The sequence below is a fragment of the Alternaria ventricosa genome, assembly GCF_023758065.1.
Source record: "Alternaria ventricosa strain BMP 2768 chromosome Unknown scaffold_8, whole genome shotgun sequence".
Lineage (NCBI taxonomy): Eukaryota > Fungi > Ascomycota > Dothideomycetes > Pleosporales > Pleosporaceae > Alternaria > Alternaria ventricosa.
This window is the reverse complement of record NW_026055688.1, coordinates 164,355-181,818: the sequence shown is the minus strand read 5'-3', so window position 1 is coordinate 181,818 and position 17,464 is coordinate 164,355. Positions and strand designations below refer to the sequence as shown.

The following is a 17,464-nucleotide window of genomic DNA, read 5'->3' as shown; positions in this document are numbered from 1 at the left end:
ATCATATTATGGATCTGTTCAAGACGCGTGCATCTCGATCTCAGTAATCTCTTCTATACCAGCGCCTGGTTTGGGTGGTATGTTACTCGCCCCGTCGTTGGTCATGCTTGAGCTCCTGCTTTCTCCTCCCGCAGGCCGCCAGTATACACGGCTGGGTCCGCCGTTGTTCGGGGATAGAGGCTCGTTTCCGAAATAATAATGATAAACAGATCGAGAGAGGGCGAGATTCGTAGCTATGATACCAAGGCATAACTCAGTCATGGCCCAAATAGCTACGGCAGAGTACTCGTCTAATTAATCTTAGTCAGTACGGCTTTGATACAGGGTGAGAGAGTCTCATACAAGCAATGTCTTGGTTTCTCGAATTGAGTGATTTTGCCCTAACAGCAGAACATGCCGTGCAAGTCAACCCGAGAGCCATCAGCACCCAAATTGAAAACTTTTTTCTTGTTGGCAACTGGATATCTCGCGTAATGATGATAGGGAGCAACGAGCAGATTAGATCCGTGACGATCGATATGCCTAGATGTCGAGTGAGCTTTTGGGTCGCAAGACGGCCGCCACATGTCTTACCAGCTTGTGCATAAATTGAGTAGATTCGTACTTCCGTAGGCCAGCACGTGCCTGGTCCCGAACGCCAGTAAAGGCTAATAGGCTGGCATTGGGCCAACAGAACGATGATGACCTCAAGGGCAGCAATAGCTAGAACGGCGATGACGAAGCCAGCAAGCCATTTCATCTGGCTGGAGTGTTTGATTCGAGTCATGAGCAGGCAGACCGAGATCTTGACCGAAGCCATAGCAGCAAAGAGAACAAGCTGGGCGTACCAGCTGTACATGTTGATGAATTCCTTGTCGCTTTTGGAAAGTGACGCACTGGGTCTTCCCTTGCCTCTCGTGACTGCCTTGATGGTAATTGCGGCCTCGATGACCGTGAGCATCATCGCGACTGCGATGGTACGGTCATCCCAGCCGAGGGCTCGGCGTTTCCTGCGAACCCAGAGCCGTAGAACGGTGGTGAAGAAGGCAATTGTTGTAAATAGCACCGAGACGGTGATCAACGCCGGGCCTCTGTCTGCGATCATCGGGAATGGGCCTTGAGTTTCGAGTAACGAGTGAATTCAGGGTAGTCACTTTCATAGGGATACTTGTAACTTATTTGTGGCACGACCAGACCAGCATAGAATCCTTCTGGACAGCAACTTTAGACGCATAATCCACGGTGCTTTCCGCAAAAATTACCAATAAAGTACGAGCTTAGACTTTGCACCAAAGTTACGCCCCGATCTATTGCGAAACCTCGTATGGCGAATAACTTCGCTTCCAAGGGACTAGGTCAACGCTGGGTACGCACCGCGCGGCCAAAGAATCGCTCAGCTGCAGGGGTCGACTGGGAAGACTCGTCCTTGTTGGCTCGCTTCGTACCGTCCATAGCCGCAATGCCGGCGGTTTACCTGTGCTTGAGAGCTTACGGATCTCGATGTACTGTTGCGTGACGGCTCAGCATGACCATACCGACACATGGCAATGGCGGTGTTATGGTGTTTTGATGTCAATCAGTAGGTGGCGTAGGCAATGGGAAGACATGGCTACAAACACGGGGAGTGTAGCAATCGCGCTCGCGAGGCGAGCCCGGCAACGCTGCTGATTTGGGCATGCAAGGTATCTGGTATGGAGAGGATACCGGCGATCGAACCAAACGGTTTTCCCGCCTTGGCGCAGGGAAGGATTCGTATCCATGCGAGCGATATGCAGGCGCATGCATATCGGCTGTATCCATACGAGGCGTTGACCAATTGAAAGGGCCAAAAAGAACTCGTCAGATAATCCTTCCCTGGCTGGATAAGACGCCTTACAATTTCGACAGCTTGTGTGGACTATCTCCGTGACACGGCAGCGGTTCTCCGAAGGATCAATCTGAGCACAATTGCCGTGCCTGTAAAGCGCATACTGGGCCGTCTTTGCAGGCCAATTATGGACAAAAGTGGGCCTGACTGGACAGTAGGCAACGCAGGCTTGCTTTAGACAGTCGCGCAGTATTTCCGAATCTTATGCACCAGGCCTCCCGCTTCCTTTGTTCTTACAGGATTCCCGTCGGAGGCGTCCACTACGCAGGAGTACCATCGTATCGACTTATTTTATATACAAGACCCTGAGCACCGATGTGGCTCATCTCAGCTCTGTTCTCCGCGGTCGTGTTGGGTCTCGTACCTGCAGCGAGTGCGAAGACATGTCAGGTATCTGATGGCAGCTTCGACTTCGTATGTATTTTCCAGGCCGCAATATTGAACTTATAACGGAGCTGACCTTTTGTCTAGGTCATCATCGGAGGCGGAACAGCCGGCCTTGCACTTGCCACGAGACTCAGCGATGCTCTTCCAAGCCATTCTATTCTAGTCATCGAAGCTGGACCGGATGGACGAGACGAGCAACGGATCTATATCCCTGGACTGAGAGGTTCGACCTTTGGTTCCTCGTACGATTGGAGTCTTCCAACTGTGCCACAAGCTGAAGCAAACAATCGGACTATAGGCCATAACCGTGGCAAGGTCCTCGGTGGTACTTCAGCCCTGAACCTGCTTGTTTGGAACCGTGCTACTGTTAAGGAATACGATGCCTGGGAAGAGCTCGGGAACCCAGGTTGGAACTGGCAAAACATGTATCCGAGCATGCTGAAAGCGGAAAACTTCCAACGCCAGAATGGCTCCCCACAGTACGGCGTCGATGGTGTTGGATATGGAGGCCCGATCCAAGTCGCTCTGACTGAGAATCCGCCGCCCCAACTCCAGGCTTGTATTCCAACGTTGAGCAATCTTGGCGTGCAAGAGAACCTCGAATCGTTGAACGGAACAAATCTTGGCGTCATGTATCAACCGGCTACCTATCGCGTATCCAATCACACGCGCTCCTACTCCGTGGACTATCTTCCAGAAGCTGGCGACAACCTAGTGTTCATGTTCAACACTACCGTCCAAAAGATACAACTCAACGAGGATGGGTCGAAGGCGACTGGCGTCATGCTTATGGACGGCACATTGATTCAAGCCAGGAGCGAGGTAGTTGTTTCCGCCGGGAGCCTGCTTTCTCCAAAGATTTTGGAGCTTTCTGGGATAGGCCAGAAGACCGTGTTGGAAAACGCTGGTGTCGAGCACATCGTTGATCTTCCCGGCGTTGGAGAGAACCTACAGGACCATCTCCGCATCCAAACGACGTATGAGCTTAAGCCCGAAATTCTCGGAGTGGATATCCTAAAGTATAACACGACGTTGGCGGCGAGTGAATTGGATCTGTGGAAGCGCGGCCGTACCTCGCTGTACCAGTACGCCGGAAGCTGCTACGGCTTCGTGAAGTGGAAGCAGGCTCTTGGTGACGACAGCGAGCTCATCCAGCTGGCAACGCAATCCGCGAACAAGTCGAATCCTGTCGACCGAAAGAAGCTTGAACTACTCACTGGTCCGGACTCCGAAGCACCAGATTTGGAGGTTGTCTTCAGTGACGGCTACATAGGAACAACCGGCTACCCAAAGAATGGCACAGCTGGCTACGGTAAGCAGTATGCAACGCTGCTGGCTGGTGTACAGCACCCGCTCGCTAGGGGATCAGTCCACATCAACGGATCCGATCCAGTCAACAAGCCCCTCATTGATCCGAGGTATCTTGGTACGCCGTACGATCTAGAGGCTTTAATTCAGGCCGCCAAGTACACAAGAAAGATGGCCATGACCGCGCCTTTTAAAGATGTCTGGGTATCCGAGTTCGATCCTGGCATGAGCACCGAAACAGACGCAGAGTGGGAGACGTATATCAGGAACAACGTCTTCACTTTCTACCACCCACTAGGAACCTGCGCGATGTTGCCGAAGGAGGACGGTGGTGTGGTCGACCCCCAACTGAGGGTTTACGGCGTAGATAATCTCAGGGTGGTGGACGCGAGCGTCATCCCGATGATCATCTCAGCGCATATCCAGACAGCCATCTATGGCATCGCGGAGAGAGCTGCAGAGATGATGGCGACGAAGTACCGTTGAGGAAACGGACTCAGTGTCGCGTTGCGGAGGTTGGGAAGCCGAGGCCCATCCCAATTAGGAATAGTTGAACGCGTCGCGTGTCGTCATCATGCTATCAAGCTTCATCGTTGTTTCCCCCTCATCATGCAGCCGTAGTCTTTTGTGCGTGATCGTTCCATGTACGCAAATGCAAAGCTACTAAAATACAATGTCTGGTAGTTCGATCAATTGCATGGTTCGCTTCAATCACGTGGAACAAAGCCATAGCTAAACAAGTATGCAGAAACGGTGTACCTTCCCTCATACCAAGTACCTCGCTGGTTCCCTCATCGCAGCATTTATTTGCCAAAACATCAAACGGTCGGAAACGCGAGGTTGTATGAATGCCCCGGTCGGTATCCTCGGTCGTTCAAAATTAAGTCTGAGAATCCAACGATCGTTGGACCTCACCACAAGTCAAATGGACTAAAGCAAACTCCGCCAACGCCAAGCTTCCCATTTCCCTCGTCAGCTGGGATCGTAATCTTAATTCATTCTCAAGAAGAGTGGCTCCTTAAATCCGGGTTTAGGTAGATGTGTGAAACTCCGGTACCGATGTGTCGAATGCCTGATGGTTTCAGGAATAGACTCCAACGGCGACGCAACGAGACCACTGGCTTACTTACCGCAAACACGGCAGCAGTAAGGTATGTTATGCGCACGGCAGAACCCATGCTCTGAGTACGCCGGCGGATAAGCACGGAGCATCTGCACCGGTGCAAGCACTTGTCGAGTCTGCGGAACTGGCGTTGTGTACGCTGGGAACTGGCCATTCGCACGCATCTGGCCAAGCATGCGTTGGTGATTGTTCATTGCAGTGGTCAACATGATGCCATACGCGCCCAACATTCCTTCGAGGTCATCCGGTTGCATGTCCGCTGTACGTTGCTGGAACCCATTGTCGGCTTCTTGATGCAGGGTACGCATATTGCTGAGTTGACTGACTGCTTCTGTGCGTCTCGAGGCACGATAGGCTTCGCGCTCCTCTAATGCTTGAACGCGGGCAGCGAGATCGATAATCTTCTTCTCGAAGTCCTTGAGATCTGCGTTCTCTTGCTCCAATTTGGCGATTCGCTCTGCTTGTTCCTGCTGCGCTTCCTGTACGGCTCGGAGCTGCGCTGCAAAGCCCATAGGCACAATGATCGGAGCAGTTCCTTGGCTCGAGATTTTCGCGGTTTCTGCGGCAGGTTGCGGAGGCAAGTCTGGGGTTGTCGTCGTTGGAGGAGGATTTCCAGTGCATGCGCTAGTGGTGTTCTGACAGTCGCCCATCGTAGCTTTTGTGTATGGTGTAGTTCCTTGCTGCTGCGCGGGACGTCAGAGTTGATCTACGCGTAGAACAAGACAGAAGACAGTCCAACTAAGCAACGAAAAGTTGACGGAGCTTTGCGTTTGCGCCCGATTAGCGATGGCTCGAGCAAGCAATTTGTCGCAAATACACGGATAGGGCCTAGCGGCGGTGAAGTACCGCAGTGAGTGGTGAAAGGTGCGCTGACAGGCATCTATAGTGTTTGTGGAGTACGGCAAACGAATAGCCGTCTCGCATCACTCTCGCATTCGAATTTATGATCGCCCTTGGACCACTTTGTACTCACATGGGACGGGTGGGATATATTCACCATTCTCGCTCACAAGGCGGACGTGGATGAACCTACGCACACGCCATTCAAGTTCTCTTTTGGGGCACACTTAATAAGAGTTCGATTCAACGACGTGTTCACTGCTATCTAGACAGTTACTACAGCACAATATCAGGCAAATGATCTTCTAGTAATTCTGTAAGCCATGGCCAGTATTATCGGACTAGGCTGAGATTGAGCCATCTGGGATCGTATCCTACTCCAAGAAGAAAGTAGTCATACTCCTCGGCGGTACAGAAGCTACAAACACTGATCCATTAACCCCATACGTCCCAACCATCGTATTATTATGTTCATTATCCGCCAAATACGCATTCGCAACACCCATCGTGAAATTAGAGCCCTTAACACTAACCTCAACCTGTCTCTCAAAGTGCGCCTCATTGATAACAGGAATAGCCAGCGTGCCATTCGTGTTCTCAAACGCCGTAACCTTGAGATTCTCAGCAGGACTGATAGCATCGATACGAACGGATCCAGGACGTGCGAAGCGGAAGTAGCCGGCGAAGGCCCAGAGACGGCGGGATACTTCGAAGGTGTTGCCTCGAAGACGGACGAGGATTGCGTCGCTGCCGGTGGTGTTTCCGGGGTTGTCTTGTGCGCACCACCAGTGGAGGTAGCCGGATGTGTCGCTGTATATGAAGGCTTGGTGCCTTTTTGCGGAGTTAGTTGGGTGTATTGAGAGGGAATGCTTTGGATATATGACTTACATGTAGATGGCCCATTGTAGACCCTCCGCCAGCTGGCCTGTCGTGTCCCAGGTAGTATTGAACGGACCGCTACCGTCTGACCACTCGGTCTCCATGTTTGGTTGGCCATGGGTATTGAAAGGTCGCTCAGGCATGCTTTGATAGTTGTGCCACGTTGCGACATCATACATTTTGCCACCACCAGCTTGATCCAGTTCATAGAGAAGGTTGCGTTCTTGACGAGCACCCGTAGCGTCACAGCAGGATACCTGCAAGTCTTCGCGGTACTTCTTGACGGTAGGATAGAGAACCTTGAGGAAGTCGGCAGCCTGGTATCCATCCGAGTCCATGCTAGCGTAGGTAACGGGATTGAAGTCAGGCTCGTTGTAAGCACCGATCAAGTTGACGTTGATACCCTTCTCTTCATACAATCTGACGTACTCCACGAGGTAGTCCGCATATGCTTGTCGCCAGTCGTGGGTGCAGTTGGTTCCGCGCACGCCGCAGATCAGTCCGCCGTTGATGTCCGTGGCATCGGTCTTGAAGCAACCGGGAGCAGACCAAGCGTCTGCATAGATGAACAGATCCGGGTTGGCTGTCAAAGCTTGTTGGGTGAGCTTGAGCTGGCAGCTGTCGGCGGTGGAATCGTTCGCTCCCAAGCCTGAGTAGTTGGCCGGTGCTGATGGACTTGTAGGACAGCTGCCAAGAATGCCGTCTGTAGGGCTCGAGCCAACGCGGTTGCGCAAAACAGAAAGACCTCCAAGGTTCTCGTTGAATAAGTAGTCGCTGACGAGCTGTTGGTTTGAAGCCGAGAGGCCTCGAGATCCGGTTTGATCGCAAGCGACACCAAAGGCTCCTGAGCAGCCACCTCCGATCATCGTCTGATGTCGAACCGTAGCGTCAACGGTAACCTTGACTGGAGGCTCATTTTGTGTGTATGCCCACGGCACGGGGACATACTGAGCACAAGCTCCACCGGCATAGAGCAGTGGTAGTAGGAATGTCGTCGCCATCGTCGCTATCTTCCAATGGATAAGCCAATAAACGCCTGATTCAAGCCCTTCAAGCAGCTCCTCTTATACATCCTACCTCATCGGCCAAATTTAAGCTTCTAACACAGAACAAGACAATCACAGATACATTCCCATTGATGACGACGCAATGATCATGACACACCTCTCATTTACCCAGCCGGCGTGAGCTAGGGTAAACTCACTAGGGACATCGCAGTCTCCAGCCCGTCAATATTGCGGAGTGACGTGAGAAACCCTCGGGTCCCGGACGTAAGCCTTCGAATGAGACGATGCGCTAGACCAACATGTCGGAGAAGGTGGGGCTGAATTCAAGCTTTGCGGGATGGTTAGCGGGGAAGGACTTGGAGATAAGCGCGGATCGGCTGAACTATGAAAGCATGGAGATATTAGCCGGTCGACTTCTACCAGGAATTCGGTATTATCGATCGAACGAACGGGTCGCGCGGACGGGCGACGGATATTTGAATGTGGCAGCGTGTGGGATGTATTGAGACCTTTCGTTCGTTGATACGCGAACAAAACAAGGACGGCTTGATCTCCCAGGCCATGTCCGCAATATATCCCGTCATCTCTGAATGTACTTAACATATTTCTATAACTTGGATTTGACGGGCGCAAATGTGCTTCCCTGTCCCCCGCCGAGAGCTTCAACAAGCTCATCGACCTTCTCCAGCACCCATGTGCATCCTTCATCACTAACTAGCCACTTAATTCCCTCCTCTTCTCCCGCTTCGGGCTCTTGTTTCCAAGTGTCATCTTCCCAAGCCTTCCTCAGCCCAAAGACATGGCTGAGCACCTGTGGTCCAACTCCTTGTTGTGCCCTTAGACATGTGATGGCGATCAAGCTGGTTGTTATACGGCCCACGGTAGCTCCTTCCTTGCGGGGAGGGTCGGTAAACAGACCGCCGTATTCGCTGTTGATGATGAAGACGGGCAGATCGGGGTGTGCCTCGCCGAGTTTGTGTTCGAGTTTGGTTTCTAATGGGCGGTAGATGGCATTCCAGAGAGCGCGACCGCGTTGATTGATATGCTCAACGTTGGAGGGATCGGGAAAGCGCGTTGGTTTTGTGTTTAGCTTGGAAGCGATCGATGAAGGCAGTTCGGCGCGGAAGGCGTTGAGCATGTTGATTGTGCGTGGGATCTGTACGCTGTCTTAGTACACATCGCTGTTCATCTTGTAAGGCTGGCTACTCACGCCATTGAAGCCTATGCACTTGAGCCCAATCTCGCGCATGAATTCCGCTGTCGCAACGCCTTCACTCTCAGGTCTGGATGCAGTCGAGCTGTTGTATAAGGCGACCATGGACTCTGGTGAGTTCATCGTCATGGTCGCGGCCGTGGAAATGCCCAGCCATGACGGTCGCCCGAGTTTCCGCTCTGTGGCCTCTTCTTCTATCCGTTTGTATACAGCCTGGATTCTCGGTGGTGCTGGCACGGGGCCTGGGCGCGAGTGCGCGGCGTTGATGAGGGACTTGAGCGTCGGTGACAGCTTCGACATGGTGTGCAGACGGCCAATGACACACAGACAAAAGATAATGCGCAAAGATCACGAGACGAAGAATAAATGTTACGCGAACATTAATGGGTATAAGGTGTAGTGCGCCGTTGTCCAGGCCAGAGTATTTAACGTCGACGAACATGCGATGACGCGAAGCCGACGCCGTTCCGAGGCTCCACGTTCGGCACTTCTTCAAGTCCCGGCCATCAGGTGTTGCTCGCCAAGCCCTGCTCAAGAACTCACGCCATCAATGAACTATTCATCGCCGTGTGTAGGGACATTTGAAAATATTACAATCAAACGTTAGAAGATATGAGAGACGGATAAAAACACGTTAAAGGAATGGCGACTGAACATAAGTGTTGTGAAGGTATGTAATTTTTGTAGTTACAATTGTTTATCACAAAGTACTTAACTACCTAGGTTTGCTCGCGCGGAGGAGAAGAATGTTTCATAGGCTGGATGTAAGTGTTCCAGGTATTGACAGCCCAACAACAAAATTCCCTCTTCCACTTTAGTTGCCTCCGCCAGAAATAGTAGCATCGAACGGCTCAGCAATAGAGACCTGACCAGCAGCCGCAGTATCCTGATCGATGTTGTTTTGAAGCTTGGTCATTTCCTCCGCAAGCTTGTCAGCAACCGTGTCATCTCCCTGAGCTTGCTGAGCCTGAAGCTTGATAACAGTAGCCATAAGCTTCAGAACCTTGTTCTTGATCTTTCCGTTCTAGCTATGTGTTAGTCTCGCTACTCAGTCACTAGGAACAAGAACACATACCTGGATCTGATCGGCCTCATCGCCAGTAGCAGCCTCCACCGCTGGGTTAAAGGCCTCCTTCTCCGCATCGTTGGCGACTTGGTTGACTTCATTGAGGAAGGTAAGGTCCGCCGGGTCGATGTTTCCTGGGTTCTGCAAGTCGAGTGCTGAGAAGGCTGCCATAGCTTCTGCCTGCGCGTTTCCAGCCTGGCCGCCAGCGATCGAGATGTCGTTGTAAGTCGTGTCGGCGAGGACTGGGCCGGCCTGGCGGGCAACCACTGCGCGCTTGTTGGAGGTAGGTGCGGCGACAGAGAACGCAGCGAGCGAAAGGATGGCGAAAGATTGGAAGTACATGGTGGATATGTATGTATGGATTATTCGAGAAAGAGTAAAAGTGATGGTAGGTACAGCGCAGCTGTTACGGTAGTAAAAGAGGGTATGAGAAAGGAATCTACAGCGTCAAGCTGGATATGTTTAAAGTACTCGAAGATGATCGAAAACGCTTGATGATAGTAGGAAACTTAAGAACGCGGGTTTCCAATGCGTTCTTATACAAGTGGCTCGACGAAGCGCAGCCGTAGGCCAGACACACCCAAAGCAGCATCTCCGATCCTGAGGTTTCGTTCATGCCGAGCTGTTCCGCCTGAGCGCCTCTCCAGGCGCCCATCTCGAACACGATCTCGGGCGTGGGGCTCTATGCGCCGACGACCAAAACACATCGACTCAGCGCCTGGTGGAATCTTCCCACGAGTAGGAGAATTCGGCCTGGAGTTACAAACGTTGCGCGTCGCCAAACGATGGAGCGCGCAACCCTGCAGGGCCTGCGCGAAATGTCGTTCCTGAACGGCGAGGCTGTGAAACCCGTTGGACGTCAGAACCTGCGACTGAGGCACCGCCGCGCATGAGCTTGGCAAAAGCTTAGCATGTACAGTACCTGTCACATTGCCAGAGGGAGTTTGGCGTCCGCGGTTTGACAGCAAAAGAACGGCGCGCAGAGAAGCGATGATTACTTATCTTGGTGTTTGAGTATGGTCCGTGTTTGAGGCAGGAACGGTTGGTGTGGGGCGTTGCTCCCAGCTCCATGGCTTCCGCCATCAGAGTGATTTATTGATTACTTAACAACAGGTCAGAGGAACGCGAGCTTCATGCTCCGCCGTCACGTCCGCTGAGCATGGCTCCCCTCTTGCGCATACGCTCCTCGATCATTCTCTTGCTGTAGCCCGTCGCATTTACACTTGAACCAGCACTGAACAGGCTTTCAGCCTTACCATAAACCGCCTCTGTGTATTCAATGCTCGGCGCTGAAAAGTCCATGGTAAACACGCTCACACTAACACCGCCGCCAGCCACGACCCAAGTCTCGCCCGGCAGGCTTGTATCGCCATTGTACGCGGCATTGATTCCAGCAGCCAAGGGGTCGACGTTGTCCCACGTGAAGAGGCCGCTTGTCTCGTTATAGACTGCTACGTCTGTGTTGGCCTCGCCTGTGAGCCTCGTCTTGACCACTGGGGGCATGGTGCTGTTGACAAGATCTGGAATGTTGACATTGACACCGTAGCCCAAAGGTAGCACTTTCTGTCCTTCTGGTGTGTTCTTGGTGAACTCGTTCACTACCTCGAAGGAGACCTTGGCAGCCAATACGGCGGGGTCCGAGGCGCTTGTTACGTTGAAGTAAGGCACCGCCTTGTTACTTGCGCTGGTGGCAATCCCGGGGATAGATCGCGATACAGCAGCGAAAGTTGCGCCTACAGTTCCACTCAGACCCATCACGAAGGGACCGAGGTTTGTGCCGTAGTTTGGCCCGGCAACGAAGAGATCAGCTGTCTGATGCCAGTCGGGATAGTAACGCGGAAGCACGTAGTCGAGCGCCACAAAGGTACACGCCGCGGGTGTTCCGTCGTAGTACCAGATGTTCTCGTCACTTGGATCTCTGCCGACTGCTGGTGCGCCTGCAGGGATAATGTCGTATTGGGATGCAATCGTGAGATTTGCTGACTCTGCCCAGATGACGGTGCTGCCCTTGCCGGACTGTTGCTGCGCTGGCGCGACGACGAGCACTTGATGACGGATTAGCATTGCGTATTTCATGTAAGAGTATATGGGAATCTTTACCCTCATGGCCGGCATCAACAAGCAACTTGTATAGTTCCCTCAAATTCCCACTACCAAATCCATCATCATTACCCATGAGGATCTTGAGCGCATCGGAGGATGAGGCGAGACCCAGTGCTACCGCAAGGGCGGTGTTCAAAGAAAAGCGCATGTCGACGATTGACTATAGAATTGATGTGCAGGCTGTGAAGGACGTAGAAGCAGCGTAACAAGCTTCCTACCATCTCATCAACTATTGACAAACCACAGCTTATATACACCCTCCCACACCCGAACCGTTCGAACCGGTACCAAAACCCGGTTACGCCGCAAACCCAGAAACTGTACCAAATCCGGCATTCACCTGGGCACCATGATGATAGTCGCTGCAGGAACAGGAACCGAATCCATGAGCGTGGGAACCTCCGATATCGTGTCGAATTCTCACCTGAGTTGGGCGCGCGCTCTGATTCGGTGTCGATAAAGATACGCGGAACGCCTCACAGGTGGCTAAGACGCGTTGGGAAGGAGGTATGCACGTGTCGGGATAAGATACCAGGATGCATCGGAGTACGGCGATCGCGAAGTACGCTTCGCATACCCATGGCGAGGCAATGTTGGGGGCATATCTTGCAAGACTTCCCCGGTGTCGGTAGGGAATGATCAGCGATGCGGTCGGGGCGGAGGCAGAACCGAGGCTTGTGCGCTAACGCGTCACCACACCCAAGAAATACATAGCATAACTGCGACGTCTACTATCAATTTTGGACACAACACGATCACAGCAAAATCAGTGGTGCAATTTCACACTGCTGTATTCAGGCAAGGAAGCCTCTACATAAACAGGTTGATGACGCCCGATCGGTCAGCTGAAATAACCATGCCGTAAGGCTGCTCAATCAAGGCCACGTCCAGTATACGATCCACATGGCCCTTAAGCAAGTACTGCTGCTGCAACGCGATGGCGCCTGACCTTGACGATTTGGCCGGTGGTTTCTTTGCTGAGGTACTTGCCCGGCTGTCCCTAGCATTGCCTCCCTGACCGGCCGGCTGCTGTAATCTCTCCGTAATAACGATGGTATCCGGACTCGGCTGCGATGCGGTATATGCTGGTTTACCTTCATCAGGCTCTAGGCCACTAACGACTGTCGATGATTCTGGGCGATTGGTGTCCCAGTACCGGACTTTCCAGTCGGGCCCTGCTGTGAGAAGGAATGTGTGTTTCGACTCGCCTTTCTCGTCCGTTGCCTGTGTACATATGGCTAGTGCACGAACGCCGCGGTCCGCCGTCGAGCTAGCCGTCGGTTCGACGCTGGTTGAAAAGCGGCCAAGCATACCGCCGGCTTTCTCCTCGTCTAGGTCGATGAGGGTGGTGCTCTTGTTTCCAGCGTCTTTGCACGTTCCCGTACGATAGACTTCTTTGCAGATATGCTTCTCAAAGTCCCACACAGTGACCTCGCCTTGATCGCTGCCACCGCTGATGTACAATCGAGTCTTCTTCAAATTGGGCAGGAAGACCTGACGGAGGCGGTGTATTGGCGATGCACCGTGGAATACCCAAGCCTTGAGGCGAAGCTTGAAGCGAAGATCCCAGAGATCGAGGACGCCATGGGAAGTTCCTAGTAGCAGCCAATGCGCTCTCTTATCAACGCAGAAGCACGTAGGGGTACCGTGGTCCAAAGGATTGTTGAGAGTGTACAGCAGCTCCATTGTCCTCAGATCCAGCGCAATGACCTTTGAGGTATCAGTAGCTAACAAGAGGACCGATCTGTTGTCTCCATTGTAGTGTTCCGACCATACTGCACAGTCCCCCTTAGAGAGTTGATATTCGCGAAGAAGTCGAGGGCGCCCGAACTTGGCACTTCCATCATGGCTCTGGATGTAGTCTACGCGGACCACATGTACGCTACCATCATCACCCGTTGCGACAAACGAGTAAGTCTGTTCCACAAAAACTAAGCTCGTGACCTTGACATCCTCACCCAGTCTGTAAGTCTGTCGTGATCTCCGGGTAATGTTCCGCTCGAGACGTGACGTATCCCAAATCTTCACAGTCCCGTCGTCTGACCCACTGATGAAGAAGGCTTGGTCAGGCGAGACCAAGATGCGCGTTACTGCAGCGGTATGCTCACCAAAGCTCGCCACCAAGGTGCCTTCCGGTCTCCACGGTATGCCGGCTGGCGACTGATGAGCGTCTTTATACCTGATGGGCTGTCGCCTCATCGGAGATTGTATGCGAGGGCCAAACTCGATCTCATCTGTGGGAAAACGCTCCAGGAGCATGGAATCTAAAAGTTTGAGAATTGCCGGATCGTTACCTGTATAGTTATGTGCGTTCCTGAATCGAACCCTCATTGGACTCCGGTCGTATCGTTCTGTAGCGAGAGGGGAGTTGGGAGGTCGCGATCGAGAGGAGTCTCGAACATGAGTACCGTCGACTTTCCCGAACGCGTTGGCGGACGTAGTACCGATCTCAGCCAAGGCTTTGTTTTCTCCTTTGCCGAGTAGTCCCAACGCGCTGCTGCGATGACGAAGGCTGCTGGATAAATCTATTGAGCCGACGGAGTTTGATGGTGAAAGAGATGGTCGCGTGATCTGCAATGACCTTCTCCGCATATCTGCCTCGGAAGGCGGTGAGCCTATGCCGGAATGTACCTCGTTAGAAGAAGACATTTTCGATCGCAATGGGATCGTGATACCCCTCTCTTCGCGTATCAGTCGCCCGGCCTGGCTTTCAAAATGCTCGGCTAGCCCATTAGCCTCCGTAGTTGATGCATCTAGTAGAGCATCCTTGATCGTTCGAGGTTGAATGTGCTCCTCTGGAGCGTTGGGTTTCCTAGTCTGTTCCATGACCTGACGGACGTCTTCATCAAAGAGCACTGTCTGAGCCTTGATACCAAGGTCATTCAGTACGACAACGCTGTTGAACTTGGTGGTTGGAGTGGCGAGACCATCGGAGCGTCGGCGATTGCTCACTCTCCAAATGAACTCCCGCAGGGCAACAAGCTTGAAATCGTCTTCTGCTGTCAGACCGGCGTTGCGTAGTTTTCGTAACCATAAGTCGTCCTCTTCATTCTTTGGTAGCCGCTGTAGTATCTTTTGGTCTAGTTCGCGCCCAGATATTGTGGGTAGACTATCCTCTGATGACCTAAAGGTGAAGGTCTGCTGCTGCCTGGCTGCAATCCAGAATTGACCTTTCTGAGCCTGCAGCGCCCAATTTGAGGTCATATCTAAAAGCAACCGTGACATCGGGGGCTTTAACGACTCCAAGATCCGTACTTCAGAGAACTCGGAGGGTATGACTTTAAGGTAAGGTCGAATAAGATTGACCAGAATGCTGTGGGTATCGGCGACTGAAAGATATCGGGAAGCAGCTGAGATAAACTGTGCAGCTGCCTCTCGAATCCACAAGTTAGGATGCATTGTGAGGCGTGCAAGTATATCCACCAGTTCCCATGTCTTGGACCGCTGAAATAGGCCAAGCTCTGCCATTGATGAAAGCGCTCTGATGGTCTTTTCTACCACGAACTCTTCCGGGTCTGTTAGGGCCTGAACCATGAGCGGTAAAATGTAACCCTCCAAGCTAGCACCGCCAACGAAGACGGCAACGCCGACAATGCCTTCAAAGAAGGCACACTTAAGCATCCAATCTGGATCATTCAGGTACGTGTTAAGATGACTAAGAACGACGTCGTTGGCTCGCGGGCTTCCAAAAAAGACACACAGGTCAGAGACAGAACGTAGCATGGCTCGACGGACAGAGGCATCGCTATCGGTAAGGAGGGCTTTCGTGTGTTTCTCAAAGGCCTCTACGAGGATGCGACGATCCGAATCGAACTGGTTCCGGTGGGCGGATGAAGACATGTCATCTTCGGTTTCAGGATCTGCATTGGGCAACGATCCTTCTGCGCGTAGAGCTTGGATCATGTCCAGATACCTAGCTGCAGTAGTTGCTAGGGTACCGATACAAAACGCATACTGCATTCGAACAAGGGGACCAACGTTTGTAGGGGAGTCAGGGAGGTATGCCTCTAGACGCGGCAAAACATACTCCGGGAAGATGTAGGCATTGATTGGAGAAACAACCTGCACCATGGCGAGAATCTGTGTCAAAGTGCGCAGCGCAGCAATCTTGACCTGTTCAGACTTGTCGACTAGCAATTGAGCCACGTACGGAATCACACGGTCTAGCTTTGCTTCATCCGTTAACCGTTCGGAGAATGCCAGGAGCAACTCCAGGCCTCGGACGCGAGCGGAAGATCTAGCTGTTCCTCGTAGGCAAGATACGACGATGGTCAGAAAGACCAAGTTACCGTCATCGATAGCCAGACTCCGCGCTGGAGAGGCTTGGTGTTGATAATTTGGTATGTTGACGAAGAGCGGAAAGAGCTTGGCATGAGGTTTGGGAGGGGTGAATTCAGGTTTGGTGAGTTCTTTTCCTTCCTCGTTGGACAACAAGTGAGATATTTTGTCGTGGTCGCTATATATCTGGTCTATGCGCTCATCGGGCTCGCCAAGGTGTTCTGATCCGGTGGTGACTGGCTTGCGCCCTGATGATGGGTCGGTAATGGAGTACATGTACTGTTGCAGAAAGCCGTAAAAGTAAGTTGGGAACACCTTGCCTTTCCAATGTGTCAGGTAGTCTTCGGCCGTCATCCGAGAACTAGGATCCACTTGTATCATGTGTAATATCAACTCGCGTATGCTACTATCCTGAATCTTACTGAGATGAGAATGCTCGGGATTGTATTCGCCTTGTCGGTACTTGAAGAGTTGACTCAGAGAGAAGATGGGGGCTTCAAGGAATAGTTCAGCGATGACACAGCCGACACTGAAGATATCCATGGCCCAGTTGACATCACCCTCGCCTTCGGGTTGCTGTCCAGCAGCTAGGAATCTCTCCGGTGCAAGGTAGCAAGTGCGACGACCGGAAAGGTCGAAATAGAAGGAAAAGTCGGCAGGGTTGTCTTCGGGTAGATGTGCTGGCTTGTATGACGATGAGAAGTCTGCCAGATACAGCCAATTCCAGGACGTGACGAGAACGTTTTCGGTTTTGATGTCACCATGATAGATGTTCCGCGCATGACAGTCTCGCACAGCGCAGAGGAGTTGAAAAGATAGCCATTTCTTTTCAATCTCTTCTAAGAATGGACGTGTACTGTAAGACGTTAGCGTATTGGCGTAGGTAGTGAAGTGATGAGGTTTACCTCAGACGATCGTAGAGTGAACTATGAATATACTGGCGCACGAGGTAACCGCAAGCGGCTGTCTCGATAACGCGGTGATATGCAACGGCGTTGGGCACATCAGCGAGCACTTTACGTTCATCTTGTAACAGTCAGTCAGTCATACGTGGGGAGGATGATAGCTTTGTTAAACTCACGAAGTAGCCTTTTGACATGTTCTTGGAAGTCGAACTGAGCGTAAGGCTTCATCACCACTCGGGCTACAACAAGACCGTCCTTGTGGCGGGCGCGCACGGCTTTCATAAAGCGCGCCGCTCCGAGTGATTTTTCATATTGCAGGTCAGCCAGCTCGGGCACGTCGATGTTGGCCGAGCCAGCCGAAAGCGTAGTGAGAGAGAAGCCCTGACCCATGATGATGGGTGATGTGCGAGCGTGGTTGTGGTGCCAAGGTATGGAGCTATATCAAGGCGCCGCGACGAACATGTTGGAAGGGGCGATGCAGACCTCGCGCCGCAGCTGTTGGAGCTTTA

General features: G+C 52.3%; 7 protein-coding genes across 7 annotated transcripts; 1 reads left to right on the top strand and 6 right to left on the bottom strand.

Annotated features, from left to right (window-relative positions):
• Positions 1–2,161: 2,161 nt before the first annotated feature.
• On the top strand, positions 2,162–4,027 carry J4E93_005286 (uncharacterized protein; the record flags this gene model as incomplete). Its single annotated transcript, XM_049343207.1, has 2 exons — positions 2,162–2,260; positions 2,318–4,027. 2 exons carry the CDS (start codon positions 2,162–2,164, stop codon positions 4,025–4,027), a joined length of 1,809 nt encoding a protein of 602 aa, XP_049199300.1.
• Positions 4,028–4,663: 636 nt separating this feature from the next.
• On the bottom strand, positions 4,664–5,314 carry J4E93_005285 (uncharacterized protein; the record flags this gene model as incomplete). Its single annotated transcript, XM_049343206.1, has 1 exon — positions 4,664–5,314. One exon carries the CDS (start codon positions 5,312–5,314, stop codon positions 4,664–4,666), a length of 651 nt encoding a protein of 216 aa, XP_049199299.1.
• A 564-nt stretch (positions 5,315–5,878) lies between these two features.
• On the bottom strand, positions 5,879–7,384 carry J4E93_005284 (uncharacterized protein; the record flags this gene model as incomplete). Its single annotated transcript, XM_049343205.1, has 2 exons — positions 5,879–6,335; positions 6,393–7,384. The coding sequence occupies 2 exons, from the start codon at positions 7,382–7,384 to the stop codon at positions 5,879–5,881; spliced, it is 1,449 nt and encodes a 482-aa protein (XP_049199298.1).
• Positions 7,385–7,997: 613 nt separating this feature from the next.
• ALG3_1 (dolichyl-P-Man:Man(5)GlcNAc(2)-PP-dolichol alpha-1,3-mannosyltransferase) lies at positions 7,998–8,903 on the bottom strand (the record flags this gene model as incomplete). Its single annotated transcript, XM_049343204.1, has 2 exons — positions 7,998–8,546; positions 8,601–8,903. The coding sequence occupies 2 exons, from the start codon at positions 8,901–8,903 to the stop codon at positions 7,998–8,000; spliced, it is 852 nt and encodes a 283-aa protein (XP_049199297.1).
• A 514-nt stretch (positions 8,904–9,417) lies between these two features.
• J4E93_005282 (uncharacterized protein) lies at positions 9,418–10,011 on the bottom strand (the record flags this gene model as incomplete). The annotated part of the gene is made up of 2 exons (XM_049343203.1): positions 9,418–9,627; positions 9,679–10,011. The coding sequence occupies 2 exons, from the start codon at positions 10,009–10,011 to the stop codon at positions 9,418–9,420; spliced, it is 543 nt and encodes a 180-aa protein (XP_049199296.1).
• Positions 10,012–10,800: 789 nt separating this feature from the next.
• J4E93_005281 (uncharacterized protein) lies at positions 10,801–11,920 on the bottom strand (the record flags this gene model as incomplete). The annotated part of the gene is made up of 2 exons (XM_049343202.1): positions 10,801–11,714; positions 11,770–11,920. The coding sequence occupies 2 exons, from the start codon at positions 11,918–11,920 to the stop codon at positions 10,801–10,803; spliced, it is 1,065 nt and encodes a 354-aa protein (XP_049199295.1).
• A 662-nt stretch (positions 11,921–12,582) lies between these two features.
• J4E93_005280 (uncharacterized protein) lies at positions 12,583–17,345 on the bottom strand (the record flags this gene model as incomplete). Its single annotated transcript, XM_049343201.1, has 3 exons — positions 12,583–16,906; positions 16,956–17,076; positions 17,132–17,345. 3 exons carry the CDS (start codon positions 17,343–17,345, stop codon positions 12,583–12,585), a joined length of 4,659 nt encoding a protein of 1,552 aa, XP_049199294.1.
• Between the last annotated feature and the right edge of the window lie 119 nt (positions 17,346–17,464).